Source organism: Triticum dicoccoides, chromosome 4A (assembly GCF_002162155.2).
Source record: "Triticum dicoccoides isolate Atlit2015 ecotype Zavitan chromosome 4A, WEW_v2.0, whole genome shotgun sequence".
NCBI classification, from domain to species: domain Eukaryota; kingdom Viridiplantae; phylum Streptophyta; class Magnoliopsida; order Poales; family Poaceae; genus Triticum; species Triticum dicoccoides.
Window position 1 is genome coordinate 625624270 of NC_041386.1, and position 13882 is coordinate 625638151.

Sequence of the window (13882 nt, forward strand, 5' to 3'; positions counted from 1 at the left end):
GGCGGTGGTATTAATACAGAGGGAGCAGGAGAGCTTCATCGGACGGCCAGGGTTCTTTCGTGGTGGATGGGAATTCACGGAGGCCGTCCGATCTGATCCAGCCCCGCGTGTTGCAATTACACCTGCGCGAGTCGGCCGGTCACACGCGAGAAAAAAAATGCCCCAAAACCATTTCCTGACGTGCGGGACCCACGAGTCATGAGCACAAGACTATCTTGCGCCGGAACCGGAAGCCGGCGGCCCAGCGCTGCCCGACTCTCCCATCCGTGCCGTCCGTTTGAAATCGGGCGTCCCCGATCTCCGGCCCGGACCCATCTACCTCTTCCTCGGCCCGCCTCCTCCTCCTCCCCATCCCATTCTCCCCCAAATCGGCCGAGTAAACCCTAGCTAAACCCCGGCCTCCGCCGCCCCTCCCCACTCCGGCGAGCCAGCGATCGCGACGAACTTCAATGGGGGCGCGGACGCCGAGCGCTCCGGCGGGGTCCAGCGCGCTGGTCAGGCTCGGGCTGCTGGGCGGCGCGGGGCAACAAGACCCGCCACAAGTCGTCTTCAAGCGCCTCGAGGGGATCAAGCAAAAGGTAACCCTCGGGCCGATCCTTGGATGGCTTTGCTTGCTCGCTGTTGTTTTCTGCGCGATTGGTCCGTGGTTGATTTCTGGTCGCCCTTGGGCGTTTGCTCCGTGCAGGTGTACGCCGAGGGGACCCAAATCGTCATCAGTGGCTCCAGAAGCCGATCATCTACGACGTCTGCGCACGACCCAACCCAAGCTGGTGGAGAACACCTTCGGGAGCCGGGATTGGTAACGTTCTCCTGTCTCGATGCCTCGTCGCCTAGAACAGATGCATGATTTATTGCTTACCTGGGAGCCAAATCCATGTTTAAGAGGGTTCGATTTTAGTTGTCCATGTTGATGTTGTGCAAGTGTAGCCTGTTTGAGGTTCAGACACATGTGAAGTGATTAATTTGTGAGCGATTTGGACATGTGGTTGGGGTCTGGTACAAGTAAAGGGCTTTGACATTGTCATTTCTGAGCATATTGTGTAATTGTAGACTGTAACAGGGTTGTGCATATAGCAAATTGGACAGGTTGATGGGGTCTGATACATGTAAAGGGTCGTCGCATTGTCATTTCCGAGCCCTGTAATAGGATTGGACACATCTGAAGTGTTTATCAATTTTGATAGGTGGGTGGCGTCTGGTACACGTAATGTGTAGTTTCCGGTTGCTGTGACAACAGCTGCTACCGCATACCTGTCGTTGATGGAGTCAATTTTGGTTGACTCATTTGGATTTCGATGCAACCCATGTCAGCTGATCTATGAAATCCTACGGCATTGTACCATATGCACTGTCTAGTGTCTACTGCTCTGTGAATATGTATTGTGGCTAATTTGCTTTTAATTTATTAACAGTGGTCAACATAATATATTGCCTGTGAATATGCATTTCAACTCATTCGCTTTGATATCTCAACAGCAGTAACAAGTACCTTTTTTTTGCTTCGTCATTATATGCCACCGTGACGATTTAAGATGGTTGGCTGATGCTGAACAAGTTATATCATTCTGACTATGTGGATTTGCTAGTGGCCATGCGCTTCTTTTCTTTTTGAAAGTAGCGTTTACACGGCAGTTCCTTGCATATATTTGATACCGCTTGATAATTTGGACAGGTGAGAATTAGTCCCCGTGTTCTTACACGACCAATGCCAGAGACCACCAACTATGTAGAGGACCCACTGGGATAGAACTATAAGGAGAGAGTGTTGCCTTCAATCATTCATGAAACACCCAGAGCTGTGGTTGCCCAATACAGTGCTAATCACACAGAGAGAGGTACAGCTTCACCATGTTTGCTGTGTGTACATGCTTTCCATGCTATAGTAGATGCTGGTCTTACTTGAAATATGTTACTAACTTATCCTTCATGTAATGGCAGGCCGTGAGCAGGGAGATCAGGAAGGTGCTGACAGAGAGGGCAAAGAATTTCAACATTGCTCTGGATGATGTGTCCATTACCAGTCTCAGCTTTGGTAAAGAGTTCACTCATGCCATTGAAGCCAAACAGGTTGCTGCTCAGAAAGCTGAGCGTGCCAAGTTCATTGTTGAGAAGGCTGAGCAAGACAAGAGAAGTGCAATTGTCAGGGCACAGGTAAGCAAAACAGGAATTAGATATTTCTCTTTCACACTACTAAACCTACTTATCCTGTTTATGGTTTCAATCATAGTTACCAGAGGCATATTGCCAGTGTTCTTTATGTATTCATAGCTTCATCATATATTCCGTTACACTTGTTGAGTTTTGGCGCATTTGAGCCTAACACTGGTAGCGCATCTGAGCCAAACACCGGTAGAAATGTACATTCCATCTGTTGAGTTTATGGTACATAGTTTCCATACGGTTTCACCTTTTTTCAGACTTCCAGTGGTAGTTAGTAGAGGCATATTGCCAGTGTTGTTTAAGTCTTCGAGCCCGTTCGGCAACCCTCCACTCCATAAAAACCTGTTGCTCCGCTCTGCTCCCCGCAGGAAGCGCTCTCCCGATGGAGCGCCTGTGTTCGGCTGGCTCCGCTCCGTGAGAACGTGGGCTGGCAGCGCATTACAGTCAAGTATGGGCTGTTCAGGTGGGTAAGAAAATCCATGAGTGGAGCACCAACTGCTCACGCTGGAGAAAATAGATTCGTACCGTTTCATTCGTGGCACTTGGCGGTGGCACATTTTGTAATTTCGATCAGATCCTGCTTCTGCTGAAATGAGGAGCGAGGGTCATGCCGCTCGGTCAAATTGCACTGCACGCCGCTCCGCTCTCCCGCGACAGATTCGCAGAGCTGATGCGTTCGGCACGCTCCGGTCGTGGAGTTCGGAGCTGGAGTGTTACCGAACAGGCCCTTCATATCTTCATATATGTCCCTGCATTTGCTGAGTTTGGGAGCGCTTGAGCTTGGCTCTAGTAAATTTGTACATTTCATATGATGATTGGATTGCTATGTCCATACTTTAGTTTTAGACTTTCAGTGGTATGTTTGTACGATTGAACATAGTTTCAGACTTCCAGTGGTATGTTGGTATGACAGAACATAGTTTCAGACTTCCAGTGGTATGTTCATACGACTGAATATAGTTTCAGACTTCCAGTGGTATGTTCATACAACTGACCGTAGTTTCAGACTTATTCTATGTTGATAGTGTCACTTCCAGTCATCCAGTGGTAGTTAGTAGAGGCATATTGCTAGTGTTGTTTATATCTTCATAGCTTTGTATATTTCCTTACATTTGCTTAGTTTGGTAGCACTTGAGGCCAACACTGGTTGTCTTCTACATTTTGCTTGTTGAGTTTCAGAGCACCTGATCCTAACACTGACGCGTCTTTCTGTATCTGAACACTGATGCGTCTTGCTCATTGGTAATGACATCGCCAATAACCCTGCGTTCCTCGCGCTCAGGCAGATTGCAGCCGCCAGGGACATTGCCCACATCATCTCAGCCTCCAACAAAAAGGTGTTCCTGGAGTCGGGCGACCTGCTGCTTAGGCTCCAGTCGCTCAAGATCTTGGGCAACATGAAGAAATGAGACCGCTTCTTGTCATGCATGTTATGGTTACCATTGGCCGTCTCCATGGAAGAAGAGTACTTTTGAGAGGAATGAACTCTTAGTCTCTACGACTCGCGACCTGAAAACAACAAAGACGTCTTTGCTACTGTGAACCGTTTGTGCGCTTTTCAAGTGAACCTGTCAGCTACTATTTCTATGTGTAGCTTATAACGTCTGGGCGGTTATGTGGTGAGTATGTTGGCCTTTTCATGTTCATCTTGGCTTGTTTCTTTCATGCTGCGAATTTCATTGCTGCTACGAGTTCTACGAGGCATTGCATCTGTTGTCTGTTATTTTACACAATTCAACACAGGACAGCTTGATGCCCAGGACCATAAACTTCTGTACTTCTGTGGTTTTTTGTAATCTTTTCTAATTGTCGAGTTACCGTGACAATGGTTGTCATAGCTTACCTGCCATCAATGAAGTATATTTTTGTTGACTCACTTGGATTTTACTGCAGCTCATGTCAGTTGATCTATGAAATCCTACAGCATTGTAGCCTATGGACTATCTAGCATCTACTGCTCTGTGAATAAGCATTTTAGCTCATTTGCTTTTAATTTATTAGCAGTGGTCACCATTATATATTGCCTGTGAATAAGCATGTCAACTCATTCGCTTTGAATCTGTTAACAGCAGTCACAAGTACTTCTTTTGCTTCATCATTATGTCTTTCCATGACGATTTAAGACAGTTAGCTGATGCTGAACAAGTTATATCATTCCGACTATGTGAATTTATTAGTGGTCATGCACTTCTTTTCTTTTCAAAAGTAGAATTTACACTGCCGCTCACTGCATATATTTGATACCGCTTGATAATTTGGGCAGGTGAGAATTGATATTCATGTTCTTACACGGCCCATGCCAAAGAGACTACCAACTATGTACAGGACCCTGAGGGAGAGCTATAATTTGAAACACTCAAAGCTGTGGTTGCCCAATACAATGCAAGTCAGCTAATCACACAGAGAGAGGTACAGCTTCACCATGTTTGCCATGTGTACGTGTTTTCCATGCTATAGTAGATAATAGCTGGTCTTACTTGGAATAGGTTGCTAACTTATCCTTTATGTAATGGCAGGCTGTGAGCAGGGAGATCAGGGAGATTTTGACAGTGAGGCTAAGAATTTCAATATTGCTCTGGATGGTGTGTCCGTTACTAGTCTCAATTTTGGTAAAGAGTTCACTCATGCCATTGAAGCTGAACAGGTTGCTGCACACCAAGCTGAGCATGCCAAATTCATTGTTGAGAAGGCTGAGCAAGACAAGAAAAGCGCAATTGTTCTTTATGCCCCGTTGACAGTTTCAGTCATAGTTACTACCACCGGTAAGCAAAACAGGAACTAGATACTTTTTCTTTCACATGACTTGTCCTGTCGACAGTTTCAGTCATAGTTACTATATTCATATTGCCAATGTTCTTTATGTCTATATAGCTTCATCATATATTTCATTACACTTGTGGAGTTTTGGAGCGTCCGAGCCTAACATTGGTTGTTTTGCACATTCCATTTGTTTAGTTTATGATAGACGGTGTTCATACGACCTCCTATTTCCTGCGTCAATGGTTTCAGCCTTTCCTGCGTCCATGACATATTCTAGTGTTGCCTATGTCTTCATAGCTTCATATATTTCACTGCATTTGCTGAGTTATGGAACACTTTTGCCTGACACTAGTAATTTTGTATATTTCATATGATAGATGATTGCTATCTCCATAGTTTAGTTTCAGACTTCTAGTTGTACGTTTGTACCACTGAACATAGTTTCAGCTTCCAGTAGTATGTTCGTTCGACTGAATATATTTTCAGACTTCCCGGGTTTTGTGGGTTTTGTTCATAAGACTGTACATAAGTTTAGACTTTCAGTGGTATCTTCGTATGTTCATACTAGTGAACATAGTTTCAGACTTAACCATTTGCTATGTTGATAGTATCACTTTCAGTGGTAATTAGTAGAGGCATATTGCTAGTATTGTTTATATCTTAATAAATTTCATTGCATTTGCTGAGTTTGGTAGCACATGAGCAACATTCGTTTTCTTGTACATTTCCACTACTAGGAAAAAGCCTAGTAGTAGCGCGGGGTAAAAGACTAGTAGTAGCGCGGGTGCCCGCGCTACTACTACGGCGCTACAGCTAACTGGTAGTAGTAGCGTGCCTACTTCTGTTAGTAGTAGCGTGGGTGCCACCCCAGCTACTACTAGTTAGTAGTAGCATGGGTCTGGACCGTCGCTACTACTAACTAATTAGGAATTAAAAAAATAAATTCCAGCCATGGCTACTCCTGCTTGGCGTCATCGTCCTCTTCATCCATGGCCGATGCTGATCCTGGAGGGGATGAAGTCGTCCATGGTGATGGTGCTTCCCCATCCAACTCTTCTCCACAATCTCCTTTGCTGCTTCTACAAAAAAAGAGAAAAGGATTAGAAGAGGAAGAGAGAGATAGAGAGGAGTAGGTGCAACAACTCACCAGTGGCTGTCGTAGTTGGGGCCGAAACCCTAAATGATGCCATGGGTTGCCTCCATCAGAGATCTGGCCATCGTCATGGGCAGTGCTCTGCTAGATCTCCCTCTCCTTTCAGTAGCGGAGGAGGAGGAGGAAGGAGGGGCAGGGGAGGGGGCTGCGGTGGAAGAGGAGGTCGCTGGATTTGAGGGAGATGTCGAGGTGTGAGGTCGGCAGTTGCGGTGGGCGAGGAAGGGCATCTCAGGTGGGAGGGAGAAGTGAAATCGAGAGGGTGTGGGTCTGGGATTGGGCCTCTGTGTGCTATGTTTAGGCATGTCCCGGGGGCACGGTGGAGAGCACTTACTAGTAGCGAGGGTTTATAACCCGCGCTACTACTATCAACTTAGTAGTAGCATGGGTTTATAAACCCGCGCTACTAGTAAGTAGCAGTAGCAAGGGGTATAAACCCACGCTACTAGTAAGCGTCTACCTATAAGCTTTTCCCTAGTAGTGTTTGCTTGTTGAATTGTAGAGCACCTGATCCAAAACACTGATGCGTCTTTCCATATCTGAACAACCCTGCTTTCATCACACTCAGACAGATTGAAGCTTCCAGGGAGATCACCCATACTATCACAAGCTCCAACAACAAGGTGTTTCTGTACTCGAGCAACCTTACAGAGTATCACCCATACAGAGATGGTATTCAGAGCACACGTTGACCGTAGGAAGTACCCCTAGGATCGGAAAGCCATAGGAAGAATTACTACATGTTTTATTTTCCGTATTTCTCCCTTGTTCATTTCTGGCTTCTCTCCGATTTTAACCTTCTAAATGGCCGCCGAGTTCAACCCAGTCCTGCTACCGGAGTTCTGCCAACTGGATGAGACGATGCATTTCGGCAAGCAGCTGATTCAGATCATCAAGGAGTTAAAGATTGCTCTGCCCTCTATCATCGGGACTCGTACCAACGCATTTTCGGCGGATACTCGCTATAGGATTGTGGTGCACATTCCAGGGAAGGTCTTTCGGAAGCTTCTCAGAGCCCATTGACATCCAGTTTACCCCCCTACTTGGATCCTCGGGAGGGACATGGCTATTCATTGTGCACTTAGAAACATTCAGGAGGAGTACAGGGCCGAGCTCATCGATTCAGACCTCACCATGATCTCCCGCAAAACTACAAATGGAGAGATCGTGCGCACAGTGAATGACGACTCCATCCTCTCATATGTCTAAGACCTGGAGACTCACATTAGGACTCTGGAGGTTCAGACGCATAGAAGCTTGAAGATGTTCAGGAAGCTGCTGTTCCGTGAACTGGAGTTGGAGGATAAAACATGCAAGGACCACGATGAGCATGAAGAAGTCAAAGACCTTCTGGAAAGAATCCAGAACTTGAAGATATATTGCCGAGATGGAAGAGAAGATGGACCTGGGAGAAGATCTCTATCCGAGTGGTGATGATGGGCCCGTAGTGAGCAATGATGAGGACTACGACGAGAGCTCTGCTGAAGGGCACACCACCGGAGGACGCAACATCGGAAGACGCATCGCTGGAGGACTCAATGATATCTGAGGAGGATACTTAGTCATGACTGCCATGTTATTTTTATTTTATCGTTGATCGATTAGGCCGATGTTTTCGATTTGTCGTAAGATTTGTATGCTGAGTTTGAACTATGATTAAATTGAATAAATAATGATTGGTGTGATAATGTTTGTGCATGCATATGGGTATTGTATTTTCCTCTTTAGACCCTTATTTTATTCTAATTTCTCATCCACTCCAAAGCATCATATGCCTTCGAGACGTGACCCCGGATTCAACTTTCCCCCGGAGCTCACTCAACTGATCCAACAACAAAATGCCTTGATGCAGATGCTCATCCAGAACCAAGGCAACAACAACAACAACAACAATCCACTGCCACCCGCCCTGTCGATAACCTGACCCGTATGTTGAATTCGGGGTCACGTCTCGGAGGCATCTGATGTTTTGGAGTGGATAAGAAATTAGAATAGAATAAGAGTCTAAAGAGTAAAATACAATACCCATATGCATGCGCAAACATTATCACAACAATCATTCATTTATTCAATTCAATCATAGTTCAAACTCTGGATACAAATCTTACGACAAATTGAAAACATCGGCCTAATTGATCAACGATAATATAAAAGTAACATGGCGGTCAGTCATGACTAAGTGTTCAACTCAGATATCTTTGCATCCTCCGGCAGTGCGTCTTTCGGTGTGCGTCCTTCGGTGGTGCGTCCTTCAGCAGAGCTCTCCTCGTAGTCCTCATTATTGCTCACTACGGGTCCATCGTCACCACTCGGATAGAGATCTTCTCCCATGTCCATCTTCTCTTCCATCGCGGCAATATAAGTCTTCAAGTTCTGGATTCTTTCCAGAAGGTCCTTGACTTCTACATGCTCATCGTGGTCCTCGCGTGCTTTGTCCACCAACTCCAGTTCATGGAATAACTTCCTGAACACTTGAAGCTTCTACGCGTCTGAACCTCCAGAGTCCCGATGTGAGTCTCCAGGTCTTGGACATATGTGATGATGGAGTTGTCATTCACGATGCATACGATCTCTCCATTTACTGTTCTGCGGGAGATCATGGTGAGGTCTGATCCGATGAGCTCGGCCCTGTACTCCTCCCGGATGTGTCCAAGTGCATGATGAATAGCCATGTCCCTCCCGAGGATCCAAGTAGGCGAGGTAAACTGGAAGTCAATGGGCTCTGAGAAGCTTCCGAAAGTCCTCCCTGGATTGTGCACCACAATCCTATAGCGAGTGTCTGCCGGAAGTGCGTTGGTAGGAGTCCTGGTGATAGAGGGCAGAGCAATCTTCAACTCCTTGATGATCTGAATCAGCTGCTTGCCGAAAGGCATCGTCTCTTCCGGCTGGCAAAACTCCGGCAGCAGGACTGGGTTGAACTCGGCAGCCATCTAGAAGGTTGAAATCGGAGAGAAGTCAGAAATGAACATGGGAGAAATACAGAAAATAAAACATGTATTAATTCTTCCTATGGCTTTCCGATCCTAGGGGTTATGTCCTACGGTCAGTGTGTGCTCTGAATACCATCTCTGTATGGGTGATACTTGTTGTTGTTGGAGCTTTGCTAGATATGGCTTTCGCTTCAATTTTGAATTTGGCATTAAGATATATTCTGCTGAAAATGACAAAACTTACTATGTAGATGCAAAATAGTAGCAAAATACATGAAAGTTTGGCATTAAGATATATTCTGCTGAAAATGAAATACAAAAGTGGATCATACCGGCTTGAACATGTCAACAACAATGTCATCCAGACCACCACTGAGCTCCCTTTGCAGCCCACTTGTCCCCACGAGATCATTGTTGTTGTAATTGAGCTGATTACCAACAGCTTGCTGATCAATCTTGCCATCCTGCAGAGAGGAACACCACCTGTATTCCCGCCATCCAGAGTCTGCCTTGGCACAACCGAATTGTCAATGCGAAGGTTTGGCAATGAAGTGTTGATGCCTGAATTGCTAAACGCAAGGTTGCTATTGAGCGTCTCTCTCAAGTTTGTGCTGTTTCCAAAGGTGAATGGCGCTGCACCCTGATTGAATACCATTGGAAGGGTATTGCTAGCTAGTGGTGCTACTTGGTTCTGCATATCATTTCCCAGAGATGTAATCTGATTTGATGGTGGTGCATAGCTTGAGACAGGTTCCATCCTAGGGCCATTCCCATGCAAGCTTGCTTGGGACATGCTGCCGTTCTGACCAAGTTGCTGAATGTTGGACGGCACTGCAGTTTGCCAGGTGTTACTACTTCTTCCAAGATCTGGAAAGTGGGGAGAATCACTAGCGAATGAGCTAAATGAGCCTGTCGAAGACGAATTTATCCGACCAAGGTGTTGCCTGTTGTTTGATTCAAGAGACTGAACTGCCCTATTTGTAGGAGCCAATGGTGCACCATTTGAAATGTTTGCAAAAGAGTTACCAGAAGTACCAGTCACCATGGTTGACATGTGTGCACCCCTGATCAGGTTACCATTATTGACATCCAAATCGTTCAGGGAAGTGCCCAGATTATTCTGGGCATGGCCAAGGTGAAGTGGCTGCGACTGTGGAGACAGCAACCCATGCATTCCGTATGCAGAAGGGGAGTTCATCCTTGCAACAAGGTTATAGCTTCATTCATTTGGGTTATGAAAGAGCAGTTGTTGTAGTTTTGTTGCCAGCACATGTTTGTATTGCTAAAACCTCATTTTGTTCAGCTCCTGAAGCCTGAAGTATGTGAGTTATCAAGAAGCACAATTTACATGATGCTAATCATGATAAGGTATGGTGTAGGTATTCCCAATTTGATTATAAAATTATCACAAGCATTTTACTTGGTTCATGATTTGGTACATGCCTCTCTTATCTCACTCTCTACATTGGTTGTGCGGCCATCGGCGATGGTGACCTTGACCGAACTGATGAAATTTCAGGACCATAATGCCTCCCAAATCAAGGGGTTGCTGATCAATTTCATCCACTCAGAGTGGCCATTGCTTCTCAAAGTTCCTTCTTTCTTGGTTGATTTCATTACTCCAATTATCAAGGTCTGCAACTCTCTCGGTCATTCGTCACATATATAATTTTTTGTTCTGAAGATACATGGTTATACATATTTCAGTATTAAGTTTTGTCATTCTGTTGGTTTTATAACTCCTATAAACTTTTCCTTATTTGTCCAGGCAACCAATAACTAGAGCATAGCTGTCAAGTCGTTTTATTTATTGCCAGACTATGAAGCATGGAAAGAGCAGCTAGGAGGAAATGTAAGTTGTTCTATAAAGTTCTACAGGGTGTGTTTTTGCCATTTTCTTATTAAGTTTCGCCCTTGTTTTTCACTGGATGGTACTATCATAAAGATGACTGTACTTGTATTTGGTCTTCACTGAGTTAGTGCGCGCTTGGAGTTCCTTCAGAATCAAGACAAGAAAAGCTTTGGGTTCAGAGAAATTTTCAACACTGTTTTATTATTTCAATTTTTGCGATTTCTGACGTTCGAGTCAAGGATGTCAAGATTTCCTTGTTTTGTTATTGATGGAAAATGTATATGCTCTATTGGGAACCTTTTATTCTCTGTTTAGTCTGTACTATGTAAGTTTTCATTCTTGGTAAAGAACTAAATGATGTTTTGCTGCTACACTCTTATAATGCCTTTTCTTGAAGAAGATTATATTAATTGGTTGGTGAGCTGATCTATCTGTGATTTGTACCTCGGTTGACAGGATATCTCATATATGAAACCATGAATCAGGGATCGTTGGGTTATCTGAGCTGGTATAACTCCGGAACGACAAAGTGGTTCAGGTCTGTGGCCATGACGATCCAATACTTCAGGTGACATTGTGAACCAGGTTATCCCCATTGAGCTTGTTGACACCCTTGCTATTATTTGCTGCTCTGTTTGGTTTGGAGGTACCCCCATGTTCCATGAGATAGCTTGGCTGGCTGACGCATCCATGTTTTATGTGTTTTATGTGGTGTTCGTTGTGAGACAAAGTTTGAGCCTTTGAGGTTGATCTGATCTGTAGCTATTTAGTTTGAGTACATGCATTCATAGATTTGGGTCCTCTGGAGCTTGAGTTCTTTTTGGGTGCTATTTGGGTGTGGCTTTTTGTACACATGATCACATGATCATGCCATGAGTGACTGGGGAACTACCAATGAGAGCCTTTAATTTTTTCCTTCTAATGGCTAATACTTCTCTTCTTAACGTATGTTTATTGTCCAAGAGAAGGAGTGGATATCATCTACTCAGATTTAGCCCATTTGAAATTTCTAAAAAACAAGTCAGACCCTATCGACACGCTTGCTCTTCCTGGTGCATGTCTTCTTCAAAAGTGTCACAACGATCGCCAAAAGATACCGTGGAATGGACGTTTGCCTATATGGCACAGCACAAGCATGCCTCAAGCGGCACACCCAACCCCTAGTTTCATATGATAGATGACTGCTATGTCCATAGTTTAGTTTCAGACTCCCAGTGGTATGTTCGTATGAGTGAACATAGTTTCAGACTTTCAGTGATTTCATAGCACTGAACTTTCAGACTTCCATTTGCTATGTTCATAGTGTCACTTCCAGTGGTAGGTAGTAGAGGCAACACTAGTTTTGTATATTTCACCTGTTGAGTTTTAGAGCACCTGATCAGAACTCTGATGCGTGTTTCTATATCTGTGCAGGGAGAGGCAAAGAGTACAGAGCTCATTGGTAAGGCCACTCGCCAACATCCCAGCTTTCGTCGCGCTCAGACAGATTGAAGCCGCCAGGAGATCGACCTGCCTGCTTGGGCTCCAGTCGCTCAAGATCTGCAATAACAAGAAATGAGACCGTTTCCTGTCATACACGTTACGGTTACCGTTGACCGTCTCCATGGAAGAAGAGTACTTCTGAGAGGAACAAACACTTACTCCCTCCGTCCCATAATATAAGAACGTTTTTGACACTAATGTAGTGTTAAAAACGTTCTTATATTTTGGGACAGGGAGTAGTTTCTAGCATTCCTGACCCGAAAGCAACAAAGACGCCCTTTGCTACTGTGAACCGTTTGTGCGCTTTTTCAAGTGAACCCGCCAGCCACTATTGCTCTGCGTAGCTTATAATGTCTGGGCGGTTATGTGGTGATTATGCTGGCTGTTTCATGTTCATGTTGGCTTGTTCCTTTTGTGCTACGCATTTCATTGGTGCTGTGAGTTCGCTTGAGACATTGCTTACTTCGCTTCTGTTGCCATTTATTTTAGATATTTAGTTGCAAAATGGTTAATGCACAGCCCTCTTGGGTACATAGAACTGCCAGCCAGGCTGCTTCTGGCCCCTTCAAGGATTACTACAGAATGAAGATGAATCACTTTCCATCCGGCTCTTGAATGTTGCGAAGATGGCGCCAGAGCCCACTCGTTTCATGCAAAATCAATATACTCCATTCCTTCATACAAGGCCACTTCATATTTTTATGTCTAACTTTGACCATTAATTTTACCAACAAAAAGTGAGTTATATGCCACAAAAAGTATTTCATTGGATGCACATTTGAATGAACTTTCTGATGATATATCTTTGATGACATATAATTCATATTCTATTGACCAAAATTATAAGTCAAAATTTGACACCAAAAATGAAGTGACCTTGTATAAGGGAATGGAGGGAATATCTTATTACATAGTCACATTTTCTTTAAATAATAGTCACTGTAGGTTATGCAGTTAGAGAGTACTCTTCGTTTCTTACCCTGCAGATTTGGTTCTAGGTCTAGAAAAACATGTATGGAACATTGGAGCTACAGGTACAGAGCTTTTCATATTTACTACACTCCTCGCAAGATAAAATAAAGATAATTAAACAACCGTAAATGTTTAACATGGCAATTTTTATTTTGTAGATCATACGACCTTTTTTATATCACACTCATTGTAATTTTATAAAATTAGAGAGATGACAGTTTTTATAAAGTAGCATGGCGTTTTTTCATAAATTAGATCATGACAATTTATTTGAGGGTCTTCATTTGTGTTACTTGCATTTTTTTCAAAAGAAAAAACTAAATGGGCCTCTGGGCCAACAAGAGGCCGCACTAGAGAGAACCATCTGAAACGACGTTTGCCGATAGTGTTCCTAGCTAAACGACATTTGGAAGGCCTCCTAGCTAAACAACATTTGGAAGGCCTCCTAGCTAAACAACTCGGTCCTTAGGGTTCCCTCAAAAAAAAAAAAAAAAACTGGGTCCTTAGGGTCCTAAAACAACTGAGTCCTTAGATTTGGGGGTCCTCCTCAACCCGGCACACCTACGCGCCGCCGTT

At 44.4% G+C, this 13882-nt stretch overlaps 1 protein-coding gene and 1 pseudogene across 1 annotated transcript; one reads left to right on the forward strand and one right to left on the reverse strand.

The window, feature by feature from the left end:
* Nucleotides 1-368: 368 nt before the first annotated feature.
* On the forward strand, nt 369-3569 carry LOC119283883 (annotated as a pseudogene).
* A 5526-nt stretch (nt 3570-9095) lies between these two features.
* Nucleotides 9096-10209, reverse strand: LOC119287478 (two-component response regulator ORR24-like). The gene has a single exon (XM_037567030.1). The coding sequence runs from the start codon at nt 10196-10198 to the stop codon at nt 9101-9103; it is 1098 nt and encodes a 365-aa protein (XP_037422927.1). The 5' UTR covers nt 10199-10209; the 3' UTR covers nt 9096-9100.
* Nucleotides 10210-13882: the final 3673 nt, after the last annotated feature.